Source organism: Ranitomeya imitator, chromosome 2, assembly GCF_032444005.1.
Source record: "Ranitomeya imitator isolate aRanImi1 chromosome 2, aRanImi1.pri, whole genome shotgun sequence".
Lineage (NCBI taxonomy): Eukaryota > Metazoa > Chordata > Amphibia > Anura > Dendrobatidae > Ranitomeya > Ranitomeya imitator.
In genome coordinates this window covers 179,773,224-179,797,556 of record NC_091283.1, presented here as the reverse complement: position 1 = coordinate 179,797,556, position 24,333 = coordinate 179,773,224, and the positions used below count along the sequence as shown (strand labels likewise).

The 24,333-nt window shown below is 48.3% G+C and overlaps 2 protein-coding genes across 3 annotated transcripts; one reads left to right on the top strand and one right to left on the bottom strand.

Moving 5' to 3' along the window:
- Positions 1–7,093: 7,093 nt before the first annotated feature.
- ASB6 (ankyrin repeat and SOCS box containing 6) lies at positions 7,094–11,339 on the bottom strand. The gene is made up of 7 exons (XM_069755540.1): positions 11,240–11,339; positions 10,442–10,585; positions 10,177–10,352; positions 9,208–9,314; positions 8,959–9,067; positions 8,704–8,790; positions 7,094–7,820 (listed from the first exon to the last, which is right to left on the bottom strand). The coding sequence occupies exons 1-7, from the start codon at positions 11,281–11,283 to the stop codon at positions 7,144–7,146; spliced, it is 1,344 nt and encodes a 447-aa protein (XP_069611641.1). The 5' UTR covers positions 11,284–11,339; the 3' UTR covers positions 7,094–7,143.
- Positions 11,340–11,555: 216 nt separating this feature from the next.
- On the top strand, positions 11,556–20,519 carry NTMT1 (N-terminal Xaa-Pro-Lys N-methyltransferase 1). Of its 2 annotated transcripts, none has more exons than XM_069748143.1 (4): positions 11,556–11,662; positions 15,529–15,701; positions 17,389–17,641; positions 18,229–20,519. In XM_069748143.1, the coding sequence occupies exons 2-4, from the start codon at positions 15,540–15,542 to the stop codon at positions 18,483–18,485; spliced, it is 672 nt and encodes a 223-aa protein (XP_069604244.1). In that variant the 5' UTR covers positions 11,556–11,662; positions 15,529–15,539; the 3' UTR covers positions 18,486–20,519. The 2 variants fall into 2 exon arrangements, with proteins under 2 accessions (XP_069604244.1, XP_069604245.1); XM_069748144.1 differs by lacking the exon at positions 11,556–11,662 and adding an exon at positions 14,844–15,068.
- The last annotated feature ends 3,814 nt before the right edge of the window (positions 20,520–24,333 follow it).

Here is a 24,333-nt window from a genome sequence, read left to right as displayed (position 1 = left end):
TGCAGATGTGAAAGAGGTCTGAGTATTAAGAAATAGGAATCAGTTAGTTAGGACCCATCAGTTCAAAGGCTACCGTGATGTGGTTGATGGGCATGCTTATATTAGCCCATCGGTGTACTATGAACGTTGATTTCTTAAATTTTACACTTCTGTAAAAATAAACACAAAAAATTTGGGTACACAAAAAGGCTTTTATTTCTGTTGTACCTATTAGAATTATTTAAAATGAAGGCTTAGCTAAGCCCAAGAGATGATTAAAAACGTTTCATACCAACCCATCAGATGTAAAATTACTGTGAAAATACCTGATGGGCACACAAGTATGCGCCAGTATGGGTACTAAGAGCCTTTCCACATAATAATGAAATATTTTAAAATGTCATAGAACATACCAATATACATAGTTATTGATACATATTATTTATTATTTACATTATTGTTCTTAAGCAAAGAACCGTTGTTGTGGCATTTGCCACAACACGCAAAGTTGTCGTCTGATGTCTTTCATCCCTCCCCTCATAAGCATGTTCATGGATCCTGTGTAACTGTACCTTAAATAACAAGAATTGTCAAGAGCTGGTGAGTGCAGCCATTTTTTGTTCTTTCTTACTATTATTTATTAATTGTATTATTCTTACATTTGAATAAATAAAGTATATATGGATTCTAGACTCCCGATTCTTTAGAATCGGGCTGCCATCTAGTGAATATATATTCTTTTCCTCTGGGACACGTGTGAAATGGTTCCCAGGGATACCTTCCCTCAGGCCCAATTTAGCATCTCCCCTCCAAGACCTCAGAGGTGTCAAGTGTTCCTTTGTTCTTTGGCCTTAGCTAGACCCCTTGGTGAGATCTGAAGACAGAATTCTTACTCTTCCCAGGAAAGTACATATTAACACCTAGGTGCTACTGGCCTTCAGGACAGATGCTACATTATCACTGGTCACTACACACATATAGATATATATATATATATAATATATATATACATATTCCACCACACCTGCTAATCAAAAGAGGCGTCAGGGATAACAAGTAGGATGTTTGCAGGACTCTGGCCTGGTGGGAATGGACCACTGACATGGCTGCCAGTCTAGGGTCCAAACATTTTTTGATCACGTCCAAGTTTGTTCACAAAGTTGGGATCTGTTGCCCCCAGAAACTTTTCATGGTTGCCTTTTATAAATCAGAGCAGGAGTCTGGTGACTATTGGGGATGGTTTCCTTGCTTTGATAAATCTTTCCTTTTGGTTTTCATCTATAAGGAGAAGACACCGGTAAAGGGAGGCATTGACCATCTGATGGCTGGAGCAGTAGTGCATCCCCTGACATACCGTATTCCGAAATCTCTGGGAACACGTATTGTTAGTGACCCTTACGCATAACGTGCTCCCTTCTGGAGGAAACGCCTAATCTCTGGACTGTCTTCTGTCACACAGGACGGTCCCCACAAAACCAGCACCTCCTGCGCTTTAGACTGCGGCGCCGGGATCGGGCGGATCACCAAACGCCTCCTGCTGCCGCTCTTCAAAAGCGTCGACATGGTGGACGTCACTGATGAGTTTTTGAGCAAAGCGAAGAGTTTCCTGGGGGAAGATGGGAAAAGGATCGGCGACTACTATTGCTGCGGCTTACAAGACTTTCTCCCCGAGGCCAATCACTACTACGTCATCTGGATCCAGTGGGTGATAGGGGAGGCCATAGGGCACGACCAGTTTCACACAACCGCGGTTTACAGTTTCGAGAACAGACCCTGACGCATAGACCAGGCAAGGGGTTCCCAAGCTAAACCTGGCAGCCAAATGGGCACATATTAAGCTGTTTGGGATCTGAGACCCACAACTGATGGTGACCTCATGGTCCATGCACAGACTGTGGGGACTCATGTATGCAGCCTTACCCCGATTTCCCTGTCATTAAACTCTAGATCAGTGTTTCCCAAACTCCAGTCCTCACGGACCCCACAGGTCATGTTCTCAGGATTTCCTTAGTATTGGACAGGTGGTGGAAGTTTCATCAAGCCCTCAGGAATTCACTTACCTGTGCAACACTATGGAAATCCTGAAAACATGACCAGTGGGGTCCGTGAGGACTGGAGTTTGGGAAACACTGCTCTAGATAATCTAGGCTGGAGCAGCCTGTCAGTGTTGACAGTCTGGTTGCTATGGATGTGCTGCCTAACAACCATTGTTTTCCATGGGGTTATTGAGCGGCATGTCCCTAGTAACCAGACAGTCTCGGGTCGTCCTTACAGCGTGTTCCTCTCTCTTCTACCGCAGGACACTTAACCGACAGTCACTTAGTGGATTTCTTAACACGATGTAAAGCCGGTCTGAGACCGAACTGCATCATCGTCAAAGGACAACATGACCCAGGAAGGCGTCATCATGGACGAAGTGGACAGCAGTGTCTGCAGGGACTTGGACTTGGTCCGTCGCCTCATCAGACAAGCAGGCCTCTCAGTCCTAGCTCAGGAGAGGCAGGAGAACTTCCCTGAGGAGATCTACCACGTCTATTCCATCGCCATGAGATAACTAACACCACGGCCTTTCCACTGTTCTGCTGTGCCAAAAAGTCAGCTGTAGTTAGCATGCATCAGGACGTCGGGGCCCTGCTGAGAGGTAGCGGATTAGGTCTGAGCGGAGGCAGCTCATGGGCATCGACAACTTTTAAAACAAAACATTCAGTCCATAAAACGTGAACCTGTAACTGAAGAGGGTAAAAAACTGCCCAAGATTAGTACCATAGCCAGTTGTGTCTTAAAGGGAACCTCTCCCCCATAAATCCTCCCCTACCATTTATGACCCTTCTAAAGCTGTATCCAATAAATTGTACACCACAAACCCTTCCATGCGTAAAAGAAGGGTCAAGGGTCCGCTGGGTGTGTCTCGCTGTCAGTGGTCTGGCACTTGCATAGTAGATCTAAAAGATCGCGCATGCGCAGAGTGTTTAGACTGAAACCAGTCCTGATGGGCGGGAGCGAGTGAGGAATGTGGGGGTCCAGTCTCCATGGGCGGGAGCGAGCACGGAACATGCTGGCCCAGTCTCCATGGGCGGGAGAGCGCGCGGAATGTGCAGACCCAGTCTTCATGGGCAGGACCGAGCGCGGAACATGCAGGCCCAGTCCTGATGGGCGGGAGCGAGCAACGTTCGGGCACCAGTCCAGATGGGCAGGAGCAATCGAGGAATGTGCAGGCACCAGTCCCAATGGGTGGGAGCGAGCAACGTGCAGGCACCAGTCCCAATGGGTGGGAGCGAGCAAGGAACGTGCAGGCACCAGTCCCGATGGGCAGGAGCAGGTGAGAAACGTGTGGGCACCAGTCCAGATAAGCGGGAGCGAGTGAGAAACGTGCGGGCACCAGTCCAGATAAGCGGGAGCTAGTGAGAAACGTGCAGGCACCAGTCCTCATGGGCGGGAGCGAGCAACGTGATGGCACCAGTGCCGATGGGTGGGAGCGAGCGAGGAACGTGCAGGCACCAGTCCCGATGGGCGGGAGCAAGTGAGAAACGTGCGGGCACCAGTCCAGATAAGCGGGAGCGAGTAAGAAACGTGCAGTCACCAGTCCTCATGGGCGGGAGCGAGCGCGGAACGTGCAGGCCCCACAGTCCCCATGGGTGGGAGCGAGTGAGGATTGCCCTGCCCACACTGGCGGCAATGCCCCACGCATGCGCCAATCTATTCACCAGGTAGATTGACCAGGGCACAAAGCGTGCACGAGATGCTTCATTTGCTTTATTATGGCCCTAAAGCTGGCAGAAATGTAGAGATGTTGAGGGTTATTAAAGTAATTCCTGACATGCCCCCACCCCTCTCTGATTTTCAGCAAAGCAGATCGTCCATTGAGGGGTCCTGGAAAGTTGGGTGACCACCATTATGGGCCCTATTGGGGCACATGATCTTTAACCCCGCGTCCCACAGCACAATGAATTCACTCAGCAGCATGAGAAAACCCTAGAACAGATCTCTCTTTTTGTGATTGTACATGGTCGGGGCAGGTTGTTAGCAATTGCCAAAAAGCAAAAATGTGTGATTAAGAAAGTTAGTGAACCTGGCAACTACAAGCTGGAGGTCACCATTTCATTTATTTTTTGGTTAGGAGCGGTCCAGGATTACAAAAAACATTTTTCTTCAACCCATAGCGCAACCGTTGTCCAAAGGCTGGGAGTGGTATTGCTATACCAGTCTGTGGTGGTTTTTGGCCAAAGGCGGCCATGTTTTTCTCAGGTTGCCCCTTTTACTATAGGAACTGGTTGTCATTTTATATCATCGGCTCATTAATGTGTGACCCAGCGGCCTTCCTGTGGCTCCTTCCGGGGGTGAGCTGGTCGTGCTGGCTGGTACGTGTGGTGCTTTGCATGTCGTCAGATGCTGACGTTGTATAAGGATCTGGTCCCGGTGGGAAGTGAGTGACACATTTTGAATATACTAAATTATTTTTTTCTTTTGTAAACTTTTTTTCCTTAAACCCTTCACACCCGACTGTACCCCGACATCAGATGTCCACTCTGACCTAAAGGGTTTTGTCCGACCGGAAAATGGGTATAATATATATACATATTTTAAGCATGGACTGACAAAAAATAAACTTTCATTGTTGGACATCCCCTTTAAGGAGGGGATTTCAGAGACCTCGATCTGCTAATAGAATATATTAAAGGGGTTGTTCAGGCTGTAGCTTGGTCACCAATCCTTAGGATATCAGATCGAGCACCTGCTTACAGCTGCAGCCTGATGTGAACAGTGTCCTCCGGTACAGAACCTCCGCTCCTATTGAAATGAATGGGAGCTGAGCTGCAGTACCAGAGAACGGCCACTACGTGGCGTATGGCAGCGCTGTGCCTGCTCTGTCTCTGTAATCTGCACATCTGGCAGCCGCAGAAGCTGCGAACAACTGATCGAGGGGGTGCAATGTGTCTGAGCCCCACCCCCCATGGACCTGATTTTGAGGACAGGTCATGTTCACCCCCTTTAAGGTAGGCAGTAGGACCATTGCTCTTCAAATCCCCACACTGGCGATTTGTTTTTTTCCCCTTGTTGGGGGATCATGTGTGCAGCAGTCACTGGTCGCCGTCTTCTACCGTTTGCAGCGCTGCCCGGACATCACGTGACTGTTTGTGATCGCACAGTGGGTGCAGGGTGGAGCAGAGATAATTTTTTTAAGGAAAGGTAAGAAAGTCTGCAGACTGTGAGCCCTCGCGGGCAGGGTCCTCCCTCCTTATGTACCCGTGCACCTTATTTGCTCATGTTTAATGTATTTGTCTCTATTTGCCCCGTATTCACATGTAAAGCGCCATGGAATAAATGGCGCTATAAAAATGTATAATAAATAATAAAAAGTCCCATTCTGAGCCTCATAGGCTTCCACAGAGGGAGTCCCCTCCACTCCACCCAGCGAGCCGACTGGTTACAGATGTGATGCTGGAAACGGCCGGAGATGGCGGCCGGCGAGAATAGTGCAACAATGGTAGGAATATCACATATAATCCCTAACAAGTGGGCAAAGAACAGATCCATCAGCGTGCAGCTGATAATGGGGGGGTGCCAAGTGTCAGACCCCTAATTTATGACCACATCAAACGAGCTAAGCTATCTTGGTCCTAAATCAGGATGATAAGGATTGAAGGCGAGGTATAAACTCCAGTGAAAACTAGCTCACTGATGGATTCTTAGTTAACTCCTTCTACAGCCAATCAATGTGCAACACAGGCTGCAGAATTCTTTATGGGACTGAATTGCAGAAATTATTTTTAGACCCCAAAAAAAAGCATTAACATAAAGGAGAGTGCCGGTGAGGGCATCCATGTTTATTTACCAGTGCAACCAGCAGACATACTGGAGGTGGAAGTACCCGAGCGGTTGGAGAAGCACAGTGTAGACTTCTGCTGTAAAGGGGTCCTCCAGCTTTACCACACTGGCCGGCGAGCAGCGCCATCACTGGCCGGGACAGTGTCAGACATCAGTGAGCGCAGCTGCATTACCCCTTTAAGGCCTCCTACAGACCAGCCTTTATATAGAGACTTGGAGGGTCTCTGCTGCTGCCGCCATGTTAGGAGACGCCTGTCAGTCACCTCCTGAGCAGTGCCGGAAAGCCCCTTTAAATAGTCTCCCTTTTAAGTGGACACCCACTACTGTGTCCTGCACAACCCTTTATTAGACTCAATACCCCGTCCCCCCCATCGGATGAGGACGGGGAAGCATGCAGACATTAATATGGGGGTCTGTGCCCCGATGGACCAGATCGCCTTCCATGGAGGGGACGGGACCTCCGCACGGCTGCGGTGGGTTTGGTCTATACCTGAATACATAAAGAAAGCAAAAGGGTTGAATAAAAATAATAGGAATATCTACAAATAAAGCAAAAAACTAAATAAACTAAGTAGATACCAAAACCTATTTAACAAAAAAAAAAGGACTAAATAACTGTTCAGTACAAAACCTCATGAAAATCCGATAGAAAAGAATGTACACAAGAACCAAAGATAAAAAAAATACATATTTTATTGAAAAAGACAAACAGAAAATATAAAAAATACAATAAATACCAACAGGTAGGCATTAAAAAGTGGGAAACCAAAGTTTGGCATAGGGACCCACCATGTTATCAACAAGAGGTACTATGCAAGGACCAAATGAACCAATGTATTGCACATGATTACTCTCTAAGTCTAATGAGAACGTCTCTAAACATGAAACACTCATAGGAAGGGTTCCAATATAATGTGCAAATAATTACCTCTGGTGGGTACCAACGCCTGCCCCTACGCACGTTTTGGCAAAAAGCCTTCTTCTGTTTGCAGAAACGTGCATAGGGGCAGGCGTTGGTACCCACCAGAGGTAATTATTTGCACATTATATTGGAACCCTTCCTATGAGTGTTTCATGTTTAGAGACGTTCTCATTAGACTTAGAGAGTAATCATGTGCAATACATTGGTTCGTTTGGTCCTTGCATAGTACCTCTTGTTGATAACATGGTGGGTCCCTATGCCAAACTTTGGTTTCCCACTTTTTAATGCCTACCTGTTGGTATTTATTGTATTTTTTATATTTTCTGTTTTTGTCTTTTTCAATAAAATATGTATTTTTTTATCTTTGGTTCTTCTGAATACATAAAGCAGAGCCTTCTCTATGCCCCGGGGGTCCGTCACTCAACCTCGTCCTCACAGGAGGCCATGGGGTGGACGAGGAGGTAGAGCTTGAGCCGGTCTGGAAGGGGCAAGGACTTGACTTTGACATCCACGGGCCAAGGCCTGAGCCTCTGGCGGATGTAGACCCTGCAAAGATGCTTCAGGGTGGGGGGCGACTGCTCCAGCAGCTTCAGGGACTGGTGCAGGGCGGTCACTCTGTCAGCATGGCCGCCGCAGCCCGACGTGTTTATGTCAAAGTTCCTGGGCAGGGAAATCCGGGGCGCCTGGGCCACCATCAGTTCCAGGACACCCTCGGCCTTGTTAAGCAGGTCAGCAGAGTCGCAGTCCCCGCAGTCGCCCAGGTAAGTGCAGAGCCTGTCAAAGACAATATGAAAGCCGGACCAGCAGGAGGCGCCGTGCTGGGAGCAGTTGTACGCCGCCCCGGACTCCAGAAGGAAATGCAGGAGAGGGAAGTGGAGCTCGAAACTCTCCAGGCAGGTGTGAGTGAGGGACTCGTGGGACGTGCACCTGTTGGGGTCCGCACCGTGAGCCATCAGCAGCTGGCTGACCCGGAAGACGAAGCGGTTAATGAGCTTCACCTCCTCCTTATCGTACACCACAATCTTCCCCAGGAGGAAGATGATGTTAAAAAAGACGGTGTCAAAGTCCTCGGACGTGGCCTTCACATCAGCACCTGGAAGGTAAAAAGTGGGGGTGACGCAGCGGCCACAATCCAGCACTAAATGCAGCTGCTAAACACCCCCCTAGTAGACTCGCTGACACCCCTGACGAACTGTGGTAACAAAATCAGCAGTGCTAGATTTTCCTGCAGCGCCCCCACATGAGACATGAAGTATTACACCGGTCCCACTAAACTCAATATCCAAGGACAAGCTTGGTCCTCTAGAACAAGAGAGGAGGGCCCTGAAGATGAGACCCTTCTATTAACTCAGAATTACCCAATTGGGGTATACAAACCGTTGGCTGCTTGGATCTCATGGATGACAACGGGGGAACGCCAAGGAGTCTCATTACACAGGAAGCTTAGAAAGTGTCACTTCAGTTCCTTACAGCTTACAACATTTCTGCTTGCTGTCAGTGAATGGAAACCTGTCCTGGACATGGGCCCCCCCCGAGCATATCTGTGCATTCTCTCCTGAAGCTCCATGGGCCCCCCCGAGCATATCTGTGCGTTCTCTCCTGAAGCTCCATGGGCCCCCCGAGCATCTGCATTCTCTCCTGAAGCTCCATGGGCCCCCCGAGCATCTGCATTCTCTCCTGAAGCTCCATGGCCCCCCCCCCCCCCCCCCCCCGAGTATCCGTGCGTTCTCTCCTGAAGCTCCATTGGGCCGCAAACTCAGGACTTGAAGTCTCTGGATGAAAGCAAGGTTTCCATTCACTGACGGCAAGCAGAGGTGCACAACATATCCCGATGCAGCCGCTAAGTGTCGTCCAGGACAACAACATCCAATCCAAAGGTCACTAATATACCCACAGGCCACATTCTCACATCCGGTAATTACTAGCTGCCCCCAGGTGTCATTTCTTGCCCCTCACAGACTTTGGGGGTCTCTCACCTCCTTCCAGCAGCAGCCGGATATTTTCAGTGTTGTCGATCTGGATGCCGTTGCCGAAGCCGAGTGCATGGAGCAGCGCCGTCTTACCTGCCACAATCCCAAAAAATAAATAAGAAGCAAGAAATAAGATGACAGAGACACACAGGGCCAAATTTAAAGGGATTGTCCATTTCCAAGCAGCTGCGATAGGAAATAGGGAGGCGATGCTACTAGTCTGCCAATATCGGCACCATATTACCCGCTCCAGTCACTGACCGCTCTTGTCTGCCGCATTCACATCAGCTCCGAGGTCAAGAAGTCGCTGCAGACATGGCAGCCGCTCCAGCTCCTCGCTGGCCAAGTCCAGGGGGCTACTTTCATGAATCTGGACCAAAAGGACATAAATCAGAGATATGAGATCTACTCAACTAGTAATGGTGGGTGGAGGGGGACGCCACAGATGGGTATACCCCTGTAATATCAGACAATTATGGCAATGGCTGGCTAGTGGGGGACGCGTCTCACCCTGTCCCTCTTGTTAATATCCGCTCCACTCTGCACCAGGAGCTCCACCATGTCGGGCTGGTTCCGGAGGACAGCGATGTGGAGAGGAGTGTAATACGTCACCGGATCTGCCAAAATCAGAACTCGAATCAGAAAGGTCCTTTTAGATCTTAAGATCAGGACCCCCATCTATTATCCAGGACAGCCGGCTACAAGAAGAATCTCACTCTGGAGGACCCTAGAAAACGGCTCATTCACAGGTGCCATAGAACTCAGTTCAAGATCTATGTAATGTCTCATCTTCCCTGCGGGGGCACTGTAAGGTTTCCACAAATTACAGAATTTCCCCACACCCCAAAAATGCCATTTTTCTATCAGAACCACAAAAAAAATTCAAAACCTTGTGGGTACCCCAAAATTGAACCAATAAAAACTCCAGCTCACCGAGCGAAAAAATTTTCTCAGTAACTGTAGTGACCCGGAGAATCAAATGACCAAGTCATCTGAGCAGCACAATGAATGCTGGAAAAACTAACTCAAAACAATGGAGGAAATGCATTATTTTCACCTACAGAAATCTGACAATTTTCACATTGGCCACTAGGGTTTTTTTTAGACTCATATTTCCCGTCCTTTCCGGAAGAGTTATCAGCAGGCTCCTTATCATCAGAGGCAGGATTACAATAACAGGTAACACCTCTATGCATAGCTGATAACACAACAAAATGGGGCCAGAGTCTGATCATGGACAGGTGTTGTTTCCTGAAACAGCAGGAAGTTAGTTTTAAAAAGCCCCAGTGGCCGACGTGAGAGTTGCGAGATTTCTAGTTTTGATACAGCCATTCCTTCTCACATGCAGGAGTCCAGGTGGGTGAGCTGCCCGGTGGCCGCTATACTAGGTGCCAACCAGGGACCAATATGTGGTAGAGCTAAATTAAATATCTAAGAATCATTAACAAATTAATAGAAATTGTTCACGTAGATATTTACCCTCGAAGCAGAGGTCTGCACCGCACTGGAGAAGGATCTCGGCGGCAGGAAGCAGCCCCAGCTCCGCCACCTTCAGGAGGGAGTAACTGATCCCCTCGCGGTAGAACGCAGACTGGGAATGTCTCTCCAGCAGCTCGGTCAGGGCAAGAACCTTGTCGTCCTGAGACGTCAGGAAGCTGCGGACAAGCAGGACAGGAAGTGTGACGTGCACCGGAAATATGTCTCCCCAATACCACCCTAAACATCGACATAAAGTGACTCTTACCTGCTAGTGCTGGGTGCCACCTCCGTTTGCTCGGGGTCATGGATGCCCACCGCGCCCAGGATCTCGTCGACCAGAGGTTGGTATTCAAATATTATCCTCCGAAAGCCGTGGAGGAAAGGCATGCTGGGAGATAACGGCCGCAATCTGGGGGGGGGGGGGCAACAGGCAGGGAATTAGTTCAATATAACCACACTGACCGGGTATAGGCCTCACCTGCAGCTCGGATGCACATGTGACCACTGCAGCCAATCACTAACAATGAGCTATTGGTCATCTCTGCAACTAGTGATTGGCTGCAGCGGTCACATGTTACAGAAAAGGAGGTACTACAACCAACTCTGTTAAAGGGGGTGTCCAGTGAAAACAAGTTAAGGGGTTGGAAATGGTGGGGAAAGGTCCCTTCTGACACAATTACAGGGTGCTGGTGGCGTTGCCATGACAACCAGAGGCCTACTGAAATCCGCCATGTTTGTACACCCATGACGCCTGTGACAGGGCACAGTACACACCCAGCTCTGCTACATCTCCACCATCCTACAGTTTCAGGTCACTCAGGGTGCACAGTGCTGGTGACAGCAGAACATGCAACAGAGATCCCAGCCACCATGATGTCATCACACAAAGCATGACGTCAGACTCGACCGAAGTACTCTACACAGCAGTGTGGCAAAGCCGCAGCGTTTATTTTGCTAAGTTTTGCTCATTAGTCAATTAGAAACCAAATGATTCTGATATTTCTAGGCAGCAATTCATAAAACATTGTGCAAGAACCAAGCCTAGCAGCCTTTCCTCACTCACCTGCAGCGCTCAGTCTGCGCCACAGCCAGGCCAGTGCACTGCATTTATATAAGAAGTTCTCAGCAGAATCCAGAGAAATACTGAACTAAATGAACTAATCTTTTGAACTAATCTTTTCAGTGAACTAGTTCATAGTGAACTAATCACCAAAATGAACTAGATTTCCCATCACTAATATAAGGACATCAGTTGCCGGCGGCGATCTGATTGGCTATAGGAGCTGTCTATCCAAGCAGGATCACGGTGTTCATTGGTTAGTCGGTGTGAGACTATTTTCATGGTGATTGGTTGAATTCGCTTTGCTATCTACTGATTGGCTAGCGTACTGTCAGGCCGGAAACGTGCTGGACTTGTAGTCCACATGCGCCCTCTAGCACCGAGCGGTGGCTGTAGCCGGCGGCGCCGTGTCCTGGCGGGCAGTCAGTGAGTATCGGGCGTGCGGGGCGTGTAATGTGCGGGGGAAGGAGAGACTGTGGTGAACACCGAGCACAGCGTCATAGCCGGCTGCGAACAGTCACATAACCACAGTCCGGGGGAGCAGAGCCAGAGCCTGCCCGAGTAATGACATGGCTGCCCCGTACAGTGATAACTTCCCCCGTACAGCAGTATCCACCTGCCCCATAAAGTGATATCTCCCCTCCCCCAATTATACCTGCTCCTATACAATGATGTCTCCCCCTGATTATACCTGCCCCTATACAGTGCTGTCTCCCCCTGATAACTGCCCCTATACAGTGCTGTCTCCCCCTGATTATACCTGCCCGTATACAGTGCTGTCTCCCCCTGATTATACCTGCCCCTATACAGTGCTGTCTCCCCCTGATTATACCTGCCCCTATACAGTGCTGTCTCCCCCTGATTATACCTGCCCCTATACAGTGCTGTCTCCCCCTGATAACTGCCCCTATACAGTGATATCTCCCCCCGATTATACCTGCCCGTATACAGTGCTGTCTCCCCGATTATACCTGCCCCTATACAATGATGTCTCCCCCTGATTATACCTGCCCCTATACAGTGCTATCTCCCCCTGATTATACCTGCCCCTATACAGTGATGTCTCCCCCTGATTATACCTGCCCCTATACAGTGATATCTCCCCCCGATTATACCTGCCCCTATACAGTGCTGTCTCCCCGATTATACCTGCCCCTATACAATGATATCTCCCCCTGATTATACCTGCCCCTATACAGTGCTGTCTCCCCGATTATACCTGCCCCTATACAATGATGTCTCCCCCTGATTATACCTGCCCCTATACAGTGATATCTCCCCCCGATTATACCTGCCCCTATACAGTGATGTCTCCCCCTGATTATACCTGCCCCTATACAGTGCTATCTCCCCCTGATTATACCTGCCCCTATACAGTGCTGTCTCCCCGATTATACCTGCCCCTATACAGTGATGTCTCCACCTGATTATACCTGCCCCTATACAGTGATGTCTCCCCCTGATTATACCTGCCCCTATACAGTGATGTCTCCCCCTGATTATACCTGCCCCTAAACAGTGCTATCTCCCCCTGATTATACCTGCCCCTATACAGTGCTGTCTCCCCGATTATACCTGCCCCTATACAGTGATGTCTCCCCCTGATTATGCCTGCCCCATACAGTGCTGTCTCCCCCTAATTATACCTGCCCCTATACAGTGATGTCTCCCCCTGATTATACCTGCCCCTATACAGTGCTATCTCCCCCTGATTATACCTGCCCCATACAGTGCTGTCTCCCCCTAATTATACCTGCCCCTATACAGTGATGTCTCCCCCTGATTATACCTGCCCCTATACAGTGCTATCTCCCCCTGATTATACCTGCCCCTAAACAGTGCTGTCTCCCCCTGATTATACCTGCCCCTATACAGTGATGTCTCCCCCTGATTATACCTGCCCCTATACAGTGATGTCTCCACCTGATTATACCTGCCCCTATACAGTGATGTCTCCCCCTGATTATACCTGCCCCTATACAGTGATGTCTCCCCCTGATTATACCTGCCCCTAAACAGTGCTATCTCCCCCTGATTATACCTGCCCCTATACAGTGCTGTCTCCCCGATTATACCTGCCCCTATACAGTGATGTCTCCCCCTGATTATGCCTGCCCCATACAGTGCTGTCTCCCCCTAATTATACCTGCCCCTATACAGTGATGTCTCCCCCTGATTATACCTGCCCCTATACAGTGCTATCTCCCCCTGATTATACCTGCCCCATACAGTGCTGTCTCCCCCTAATTATACCTGCCCCTATACAGTGATGTCTCCCCCTGATTATACCTGCCCCTATACAGTGCTATCTCCCCCTGATTATACCTGCCCCTAAACAGTGCTGTCTCCCCCTGATTATACCTGCCCCTATACAGTGATGTCTCCCCCTGATTATACCTGCCCCTATACAGTGATGTCTCCCCCTGATTATACCTGCCCCTATACAGTGCTGTCTCCCCGATTATACCTGCCCCTAAACAGTGCTATCTTCCCCTGATTATACCTGCCCCTATACAGTGATGTCTCCCCAATTATACCTGCCCGAATACAGTGATGTCTCCCCCTGATTATACCTGCCCCTATACAGTGATGTCTCCCCGATTATACCTGCCCCTATACAGTGATGTCTCCCCCTGATTATATCTTCCTCCCTGATTATTCTTGCCCCTGTACAGCTATACCTGCCCCATAAAGTGATAGCTCCTCCCTGATTATACCTTCCCCATACAGTGATATCACCCCTCCCCCTATTTATGCCTGCCCCTATACTGTGATACTTGCCCCTGTACAGCTATATCTGCCCCATATAGTGATATCCCCCCTGCCTCAATGACTAAGGACCCCCTGATCAATTCCAGAGCTTTGGCTAGATTGAATGACCCCCATAGATAGCAGTGACCGGGGGAGGGGTGAGGCTGCCTTGAAATCACTAGGTGAAGGTGAACCCACTTGATGAGCATTTACCATTTTGTACACCCTTCTATACAGCCCCTATGAGACCCTTCTTACAGTCTTTGAGGTTTGTGCCCATTAGGCTAACCCCTCCTTTGTGCAAACCCTTGACGCCCGACCCCTTGTGGGGTCTTCTAGTTCAGAGGGCACAGGGCACATCCTAAGTCTTATATGGTGTCTCTTAGATCAAAACCCCCAAAGAGCTGCCGGATATAAACCTCGTCCCCAGGATTCCAAATTAAGCCTTTATAAATGTAAGGAATTGTTATCTAAGCGATTGCCTTTTTTTCGACTAGGTATATTCTATTTTCAGTCCAGAGATTGTCTTCTCCATATGCTTTTTCTGGCCGGCTCCCGCTGTTATTCTTGGATGTGTAACATGGGTGGTATGTGTGACCGCGGAGCTGCGAGGGGATCACTATTTTTAGTGAGCTTTCAAGACTATAGGGTGTTCGAACAGATGTGGCCACGGGGCCGCTCCTGATAAGGTCACGGCCAATTCACTCCCCGGTCCTCATGACGTCACTGTATGTCGCTCATGAGCCACGTGGCTGGTAGCAAATGGGTTAATCTGGCAAATCTTAAAAATAGAGGCGCCGTTCCCTGGCACCGCCAGCGTCCTCCATAACAAGCTGTCACCGTCCACTCTCTGCAGCGCACCAGTCTGTAGTGAAATCCAATCCGTGACAAAGCTGGGTGCGAAAAGCTGCACGGACGGACGGAGGCCAGGGAAAGGCACCGAATACAGCTACCCCGGCCGTGCCCAGGACCCCGCTGTCACCCCAGGCACACGGTACACACACAGCGGGCAGCTGCGGGTCACCCAGGACGGCAGAGGAGGAGAGCTGGACACCGATCCCAGATCTTCCTAGAGAAATTAGTAATTTCACCTCTTTGTTGTAAATTCAACATTTGTCAAATATTTATTTACTTTTAATTTTCCTACTTTATTTCTGTATTCTTATTTTTTGTTTTATCGTTTCTCTTTAGAATTTGGATACTTTTATCATGTGTATTGATTATTTTGTGATTGTTCTTTTTTTCCCTTCTTCTTTCCTATTGTTTCTTACGCTTTTTTTGTTCTTCTTCCTTTCACTTTTTATCCGTTCCGTCGCCTCCGGCCCCCTTCGTTCCGTCGCCTCCGGCCCCCTTCGTTCCGTCGCCTCCGACCCCCTTCGTTCCGTCGCCTCCGGCCCCCTTCGTTCCGTCTGTCATCTGTTGCCCCTACCTTTTCTCGCCTCCCTCCCTTCCATCTCCTCTCTTCCCTTCAACCTTCCTCCCACCTTACCATTTTTTTTGACTTTTGCATTAATTTAATGTTTCAATTTCCATCTTTTTAGCTATTTCCATCATGGCCACCGACCTGGTAGCAGATGAATCGCAGTTTTATTGTAAAGCGGAGAAATACTGGAAAAATGTCCCCCCCACAGTGGACGGAATGCTGGGAGGATACGGCCATATATCCAGTATTGATATCAATGGCTCCAAAAAGTTCCTGCAGAGATTCCTGCGAGTGAGTATCCCGAGAGGTCCTGGGGAAATCTCTTCATTCCACCACTATAATTAGAGCCATAAATCTGCCACGTGCGGAGCCGGGAAATCCGGATCAGCAGCGACAGGAGCTGGCACAGAGGAGCGATACGAGGGCTCAGGGGTTAAATCTCCAGCTTAGATTGTAATAGATTTACCAAGAAGCAGAAGATGAGAATAATATATATAATATACACACTTTTATAACCTCCAATACAACTGCTTAACCCTTTAGGGACATAGCCAGTGTTTACATTGCCTAAGGGTAGTTTCACACTAGCGTTTGGCAGGGCCGCGGATGAAAGCCGCCTTCCTCCGTTAAGCCCCGCCCACTGTCACGCCTCTTCTTTCAGCTCCGATTAAAGATGGCGGACCTGATGTCCTTCGTTAGGCTCCTGGCTTCCAAGAAAACATTTTATCTGCCCGCTGCTTTAACCACATCCGATTAATCCATTAGGTGCTATGGACCAAGGCATCTTCGGAATTACATGGTTTGGATTGGAGTTACAGTGGAGCTATGCCATTTTAACCCATCAGATGCCAAAGTCAGCAGCGACCACATCATCTATCCAGTTAGGCCGAGGGATGGGGGCTTCCTCTTAACTCCATTGCCCCCATTAATGTGAGTACTGGGTGCCAGTAAGTTTCTTCATGAAGGCCCCAATGTCTACTAGGCCCTGCCAAGGAAGAGGACACCTGCTGCTTGTGGCTCAGGAGCACAATCTCTGCCCAGCCACCAGTGCCATAAGTGTATGATGCAGGATGGGAAGGTTGAGCAGTGAACAACCCCCTGATTAAACAATTTACAAGCCCAGGTAAAACTAATACAATGCATAGTCACCTCCTGCTTCGTCGTCTCTGTTCCTGGAGGATGACATCAATTAAGCTGCGGTGGTCCAGTAGTGGGCAACCCCTTTAATAGTGCCCAAAATTGAGAAGGATGTTTCCTTCTAAAAGGGGGCCATTTTGCATTACAAGATTCCCTCTGGGTGTATTCACTAGAGTCCATCTAAGAGATTCACAGGACCCTGCTTCAGCCGCCACGTCAGTAGTCCTTGCCCACCAGACAAGAGCCCTGGGAATCCCCTCCTACTTTCCAGCAGGCCTGGCGTCCAGTCACCGTGGGCGTCCAGTCACCGTGGGCGTCCAGTCACCGTGGGCGTCCAGTCACCGTGGGCGTCCAGTCACCGTGGGCGTCCAGTCACCGTGGGCGTGATGTTGTGTCAAGCCTGCTAATCAAAAGAGGCGTCAGGGATAACAAGTAGGATGTTTGCAGGACTCTGGCCCGGTGGGAATGGACCACTGACATGGCTGCCAGTCTAGGGTCCAAACACTTTTTGATCACGTCCAACTTTGTTCACAAAGTTGGGATCTGTTGCCCCCAGAATCTTTTCATGGTTGCCTTTCATAAATCAGAGCAGGAGTCTGGTGACTATTGGGGACGGTTTCCTTGCTTTGATAAATCTTTCCTTTTGGTTGTCATCTATAAGGAGAAGACACCGGTAAAGGGAGGCATTGACCATCTGATGGCTGGAGCAGTAGTGCATCCCCTGACATACCGTATGCCGAAATCTCTGGGAACACGTATTGTTAATGACCCCCACCCCTACGAATAACGTGCTCCCTTCTGGAGGAAACGCCTAATCTCTGGACTGTCTTCTGTCACACAGGACGGTCCCCACAAAACCAGCACCTCCTGCGCTTTAGACTGCGGCGCCGGGATCGGGCGGATCACCAAACGCCTCCTGCTGCCGCTCTTCAAAAGTGTCGACATGGTGGACGTCACTGATGAGTTTTTGAGCAAAGCGAAAAGTTTCCTGGGGGAAGACGGGAAAAGGATCGGCGACTACTATTGCTGCGGCTTACAAGACTTTGTCCCCGAGGCCAATCACTACGACGTCATCTGGATCCAGTGGGTGATAGGTGAGGCCATAGGGCACGACCAGTTTCACACAACCGCGGTTTACAGTTTCGAGAACGGACCCTGAAGCATAGACCAGGCGAGGGGCTCCCGAGCTAAACCTGGCAGCCAAATGGGCACATATTAAGCTGTTTGGGATCTGAGACCCACAACGGATGGTGACCTCATGGTCCGTGCACAGACTGTGGGGACTCATGTATGCAGGCTTACCCCGATTTCCCTGTCATTAAACTCTAGATCGGTGTTTCCCAAATTCCAGTCCTCACGGACCCCACAGGTCATGTTCTCAGGATTTCCTTATTATTGGACTGGTGGTGGCAGTTTCATCAAGCCCTCAGGAATTCACTTACCTGTGCAAAACTATGGAAATCCTGAAAACATGACCAGTGGGGTCCGTGAGGACTGGAGTTTGGGAAACACTGCTCTAGATGATCTAGGCTGGAGCAGCCTGTCAGTGTTGACAGTCTGGTTGCTATGGATGTGCTGCCTAACAACCATTGTTTTCCATGGGGTTGTTTAGCGGCATGTCCCTAGTAACCACACAGTCTCGGGTCGTCCTTACAGCGTGTTCCTCTCTCTTCTACCGCAGGACACTTAACCGACAGTCACTTAGTGGATTTCTTAACACGATGTAAAGCCGGTCTGAGACCGAACGGCATCATCGTCATCAAGGACAACATGACCCAGGAAGGCGTCATCATGGACGAAGTGGACAGCAGTGTCTGCAGGGACTTGGACTTGGTCCGTCGCCTCATCAGACAAGCAGGCCTCTCAGTCCTAGCTCAGGAGAGGCAGGAGAACTTCCCTGAGGAGATCTACCATGTCTATTCCATCGCCATGAGATAACTAACACCACGGCCTTTCCACTGTTCTGCTGTGCCAAAAAGTCAGCTGTAGTTAGCATGCATCAGGACGTCGGGGCCCTGCTGAGAGGTAGCGGATTAGGTCTGAGCGGAGGCAGCTCATGGGCATTGACAACTTTTAAAACAAAACATTAAGTCAGGGGTGTCAAACTGCATTCCTCGAGGGCCGCAAACTATGCGGGTTTTCAAGATTTCCTTAGCTTTGCACAAGGTGCTGTAATTATTATGTGTGTATGTGATTAAATTATCACCTATGCAGTACAAGGAAATCCTGAAAACATGACCTGTTTGCAGCCCTTGAGGAATGCAGTTTGACACCCCTGCATTAAGTCCATAAAACGTGAACCTGTAATTGAAGAGGGTAAAGAACTGCCCAAGATTAGTACCATAGCCAGCTGTGTCTTAAAGGGAACCTCTCCCCCATAAACCCTCCCCTACCATTTATGACCCTTCTAAAGCTGTATCCAATAAATTGTAAACACCACAAACCCTTCCATGCGTAAAAAGGTCAAGGGTCCGCTGGGTTTGTCTCGCTGTCAGTGGTCTGGCACTTGCATAGTGGAGCTAAAAGATGGCGCATGCGCAGAGTGTTTAGACTGAAACCAGTCCTGATGGGCGGGAGCGAGTGAGGAATGTGGGGGTCCAGTCTCCATGGGCGGGAGCGAGCACGGAACATGCTGGCCCAGTCTCCATGGGGGGGGGGGGGGAGAGCGTGGAATGTGCAGACCCAGTCTTCATGGGCGGGACCGAGTGCAGAACATGCAGACTTAGTCCTGATGGGCAGGAGCGAGCGAGCAACGTGCGGCATCAGTCCAGATGGGCAGGAGCAATCGAGGAATGTGCAGGCACCAGTCTCGATGGGTGAGAGCGAGCAACGTGCGGGCACCAGTGCCGATGGGCGGGAGCGAGTGAGGAACGTGCAGGCACCAGTCCCGATGGGCGGGAGCGAGCAATGTGCGGGCACCAGTCCCAATGGGTGGGAGCAAGCAAGGAACGTGCAGGCACCAGTCCCGATGGGCGGGAGCAAGTGAGAAACGTGTGGGCACCAGTCCAGATAAGCGGGAGCGAGTGAGAAACGTGCAGGCACTAGTCCCGATGGGCGGGAGCAAGTGAGAAAGGTGCAGGCACCAGTCCCGATGGGCGGGAGCGAGTGCGGAACGTGCAGGCCCCACAGTCCCCATGGGTGGGAGCGAGTGAGGATTGCCCTGCCCACACTGGAGGCAATGCCCCGCGCATGCGCCAATCTATGCACCAGGTAGATTGACCAGGGCACAAAGCGTGCACGAGATGCTTCATTTGCTTTATTATGGCCCTAAAGCTGGCAGAAATGTAGATGTTGAGGGTTATTAAAGTAATTCCTGACATGCCCCCACCCCTCTCTGATTCTCAGCAAAGCAGATCGTCAATTGAGGGGTCCTGAAAGTTGGGTGACCACCATTATGGGCCCTATTGGGGCACATGATCTTTAACCCCGCGTCCCACAGCACAATGAATTCACTCAGCAGCATGAGAAAACCCTAGAACAGATCTCTCTTTTTGTGATTGTCGATGGTCGGGGCAGGTTGTTAGCAATTGCCAAAAAGCAAAAATGTGTGATTAAGAAAGTTAGTGAACCTTTCAACTACAAGCTGGAGGTCACCATTTCATTTATTTTTTGTTTAGGAGCGGTCCAGGATTACAAAAGACATTTTTCTTCAACCCACAGCGCCACCGTTATCCAAAGGCTGGGAGTGGTATTGCTATACCAGTCTGTGGTGGTTTTTGGCCAAAGGCGGCCATGTTTTTCTCAGGTTGCCCCTTTTACTATAGGAACTGGTTGTCATTTTATATCATCGGCTCATTAATGTGTGACCCAGCGGCCGTCCTGTGGCTCCGCCCGGGGGTGAGCTGGTCGTGCTGGCTGGTACGTGTGGTGCTTTGCATGTCGTCAGATGCTGACGTTGTATGAGGAATCTGGTCCCGGTGTGAAGTGAGTGACACATTTTGAATATAATAAATTATTTTTTTCTTTTGTAAACTTTTTTCCTTAACCCCTTTACCCCCAAGGGTGGTTTGCACGTTAATGACCGGGCCAATTTTTACAATTCTGACCACTGTCCCTGTATGAGGTTATAACTCTGGAACGCTTCAACGGATCCCAGTGATTCTGACATTTTCTCATGCACATTGTACTTCATGACAATGGTAAAAATTCTTTGATAGTACCTGCGTTTATTTGTGAAAAAAACGGAAATTTGGCGAAAATCATGAAAATTTCGCAATTTTCCAACTTTGAATTTTTATGCAATTAAATCACAGAGATATGTCACACAAAATACTTAATAAGTAACATTTCTCACATGTCTACTTTACATCAGCACAATTTTGGAACCAAAATTTTTTTTTGTTAGGGAGTTATAAGGGTTAAAAGTTGACCAGCAATTTCTCATTTCTACAACACCATTTTTTTTTTTAGGGACCACATCTCATTTGAAGTCATTTTTAGGGGTCTATATGATAGAAAATACCCAAGTGTGACACCATTCTAAAAACTACACCCCTCAAGGTGCTCAAAACCATATTCAAGAAGTTTATTAACCCTTCTGGTGCTTCACAGGAATTTTTGAATGTTTAAATAAAAATGAACATTTAACTTTTTTTCACACAAAATTTAATTCAGCTCCAATTTGTTTTATTTTACCAAGGGTAACAGGAGAAAATGGACGCCAAACATTGTTGTACAATTTGTCCTGAGTACGCCAATACCCCACATGTGGGGGTAAACCACTGTTTGGGCGCATGGCAGAGCTCGGAAGCGAAGGAGCGCCATTTGACTTTTCAATGCAAAATTGACTGGAATTGAGATGGGACGCCATGTTTCGTTTGGAGAGCCCCTGATGTGCCTAAACATTGAAACCCCCCACAAGTGACACCATTTTGGAAAGTAGACCCCCTAAGGAACTTATCTAGAGGTGTGGTAAGCAATTTGACCCACCAAGTGCTTCACAGAAGTTTATAATGTAGAACCGTAAAAATAAAAAATCATATTTTTTCACAAAAATTATCTTTTCGCCCCCAATTTTTTATTTTCCCAAGGGTAAGAGAAGAAATTGGACCCCAAAAGTTGTTGTACAATTTGTCCTGAGTACTCTGATACCCCATATGTGTGGGTAAACCACTGTTTGGGCACATGGTAGAGCTCGGAAGGGAAGGAGCGCCGTTTGACTTTTCAATGCAAAATTGACAGGAATTGAGATGGGACGCCATGTTGCGTTTGAAGAGCCACTGATGTGGGGGGTTTCAATGTTTAGGCACAAGTGACACCATTTTGGAAAGTAGACCCCCTAAGGAACTTATCTAGAGGTGTGGTGAGCACTTTGACCCACCAAGTGCTTCACAGAAGTTTATAATGCAGAGCCGTAAAAAAAAAAAAAAAATTTTCCCAGAAAAATTATTTTTTTAGCCCCCAGTTTTGTATTTTCCCGAGGGTAACAGGAGAAATTGGACCCCAAAATTTGTTGCCCAATTTGTCCTGAGTGCGATGATACACCATATGTGGGGGGAACCACTGTTTGGGCACATGGGAGGGCTCGGAAGGGAAGGAGTGCCATTTGAATGCAGACTTAGATGGAATGGTCTGCAGGTGTCACATTGCGTTTGCAGAGCCCCTAACGTACCTAAACAGTAGAAACCCCCCACAAGTGACACCATTTTGGAAAGTAGACCCCCTTAGGAACTTATCTAGATGTGTGCTGAGCGCTTTGACCCACCAAGGGCTTCACAGAAGTTTATAATGGAGAGCCGTAAAAATAAAACAAAAATTTTTTCCCACAAAAATGATTTTTTAGCCCCCAGTTTTGTATTTTCCCGAGGGTAAGAGGAGAAATTCGACCCCAAAAGTTGTTGTCCAATTTGTCCTGAGTACGCTGATACCCCGTATGTTGGGGGGAACCACCGTTTGAGCGCATGGCAGAGCTCGGAAGGGAAGGAGTGCCATTTGGAATGCAGACTTAGATGGAATGGTCTGCAGGCGTCACATTGCGTTTGCAGAACCCCTAATGTACCTAAACAGTAGAAACCCCCCACAAGTGACCCCATATTGGAAACTAGACCCCCCAGGGAACTAATCTAGATGTGTTGTGAGAACTTTGAACCCCCAAGTGTTTCACTACAGTTTATAACGCAGAGCCGTGAAAATAAAAAATCTTTTTTTTCCCACAAAAATTATTTTTTAGCCCCCAGTTTTGTATTTTCCCAAGGGTAACAGGAGAAATTGGACCCCAAAAGTTGTTGTCCTATTTGTCCTGAGTACGCTGATACCCCATATGTTGGGGTAAACCCCTGTTTGGGCACACGGGAGAGCTCGGAAGGGAAGAAGCACTGTTTTACTTTTTCAACGCAGAATTGGCTGGAATTGAGATCGGACGCCATGTCGCGTTTGGAGAGCCCCTGATGTGCCTAAACAGTGGAAACCCCCCAATTATAACTGAAACCCTAATCCAAACACACCCCTAACCCTAATTCCAACGGTAACCCTAACCACACCTCTAACCCAGACACACCCCTAACCCTAATCCCAACCCTATTCCCAACCGTAAATGTAATCTAAACCCTAACTGTAACTTTAGCCCCAACCCAAACTGTAGCCCTAGCCCTAACCCTAATGGGAAAATGGAAATACATTTTTTTTAATTTTTCCCTAACTAAGGGGGTGATGAAGGGGGGTTTGATTTACTTTTATAGTGGGTTTTTTAGCGGATTTTTATGATTGGCAGCCGTCACACACTGAAAGACGCTTTTTATTGCAAAAAATATTTTTTGCGTTACCACATTTTGAGAGCTATAATTTTTCCACATTTTGGTCCACAGAGTCATGTGAGGTCTTGTTTTTTGCGGGACGAGTTGACGTTTTTATTGGTAACATTTTCGGGCACGTGACATTTTTTGATCGCTTTTTATTCCGATTTTTGTGAGGCAGAATGACCAAAAACCAGCTATTCATGAATTTCTTTTGGGGAGGCGTTTATACCGTTCCGCGTTTGGTAAAATTTTATTCTTCGGGTCAGTACGATTACAGCGACACCTCATTTATATCATTTTTTTATGTTTTGGCGCTTTTATACAATACAAACTATTTTATAGAAAAAATAATTATTTTTGCATCGCTTTATTCTCCGGACTATAACTTTTTTATTTTTTTGCTGATGATGCTGTATGGCGGCTCGTTTTTTGCGGAACAAGATGACGTTTTCAGCGGTACCATGGTTATATCTGTCTTTTTGATCGCGTGTTATTCCACTTTTTGTTCGGCGGTATGATAATAAAGCGTTGTTTTTTTGCCTCTTTTTTTTTTTTTCTTACAGTGTTTACTGAAGGGGTTAACTAGTGGGCAGTTTTATAGGTCGGGCCGTTACGGACGCGGCGATACTAAATATATGTACTTTTATTGTTTTTTTTTTTAATTTAGATAAAGAAATGTATTTATGGGAATAATATATATATATTTTTTTCATTATTTTGGAATTTTTTTTTATTTTTTTTTACACATTTGAATTTTTTTTTTTTTAACTTTTTTACTTTGTCCCGGGGGGGACATCACAGATCGGTGATCTGACAGTGTGCACAGCACTCTGTCAGATCACCGATCTGAGAGCAGTGCAGGCTGCTTCACAGTGCCTGCTCTGAGCAGGCTCTGTGAAGCCACCTCCCTCCCTGCAGGACCCGGATCCGCGGCCATCTTGGATCCGGGGCTCGAGCAGGCAGGGAGGGAGGTAAGACCCTCGCAGCAACGCGATCACATCGCGTTGCTGCGGGGGGCTCAGGGAAGCCCGCAGGGAGCCCCCTCCCTGCGC

What these genes read in the sequence shown, in the direction of transcription:
- ASB6 (XM_069755540.1), bottom strand. Translation starts at nt 11,283, where the DNA reads ATGCAGTGCACTGGCCTGGCTGTGGCGCAGACTGAGCGCTGCAG. An exon ending in GAATGCGGCAGACAAGAGCG is followed by an intron (nt 8,791 to 8,958) that starts GTCAGTGACTGG and finishes GGATTGTGGCAG; the next exon opens with GTAAGACGGCGCTGCTCCAT. An exon ending in CCGGCTGCTGCTGGAAGGAG is followed by an intron (nt 7,821 to 8,703) that starts GTGAGAGACCCC and finishes TTTACCTTCCAG; the next exon opens with GTGCTGATGTGAAGGCCACG.
- NTMT1 (XM_069748143.1), top strand. Translation starts at nt 15,540, where the DNA reads ATGGCCACCGACCTGGTAGCAGATGAATCGCAGTTTTATTGTAAAGCG. An exon ending in TCCTGCAGAGATTCCTGCGA is followed by an intron (nt 15,702 to 17,388) that starts GTGAGTATCCCG and finishes TCTGTCACACAG; the next exon opens with GACGGTCCCCACAAAACCAG. An exon ending in CTGGATCCAGTGGGTGATAG is followed by an intron (nt 17,642 to 18,228) that starts GTGAGGCCATAG and finishes CTTCTACCGCAG; the next exon opens with GACACTTAACCGACAGTCAC.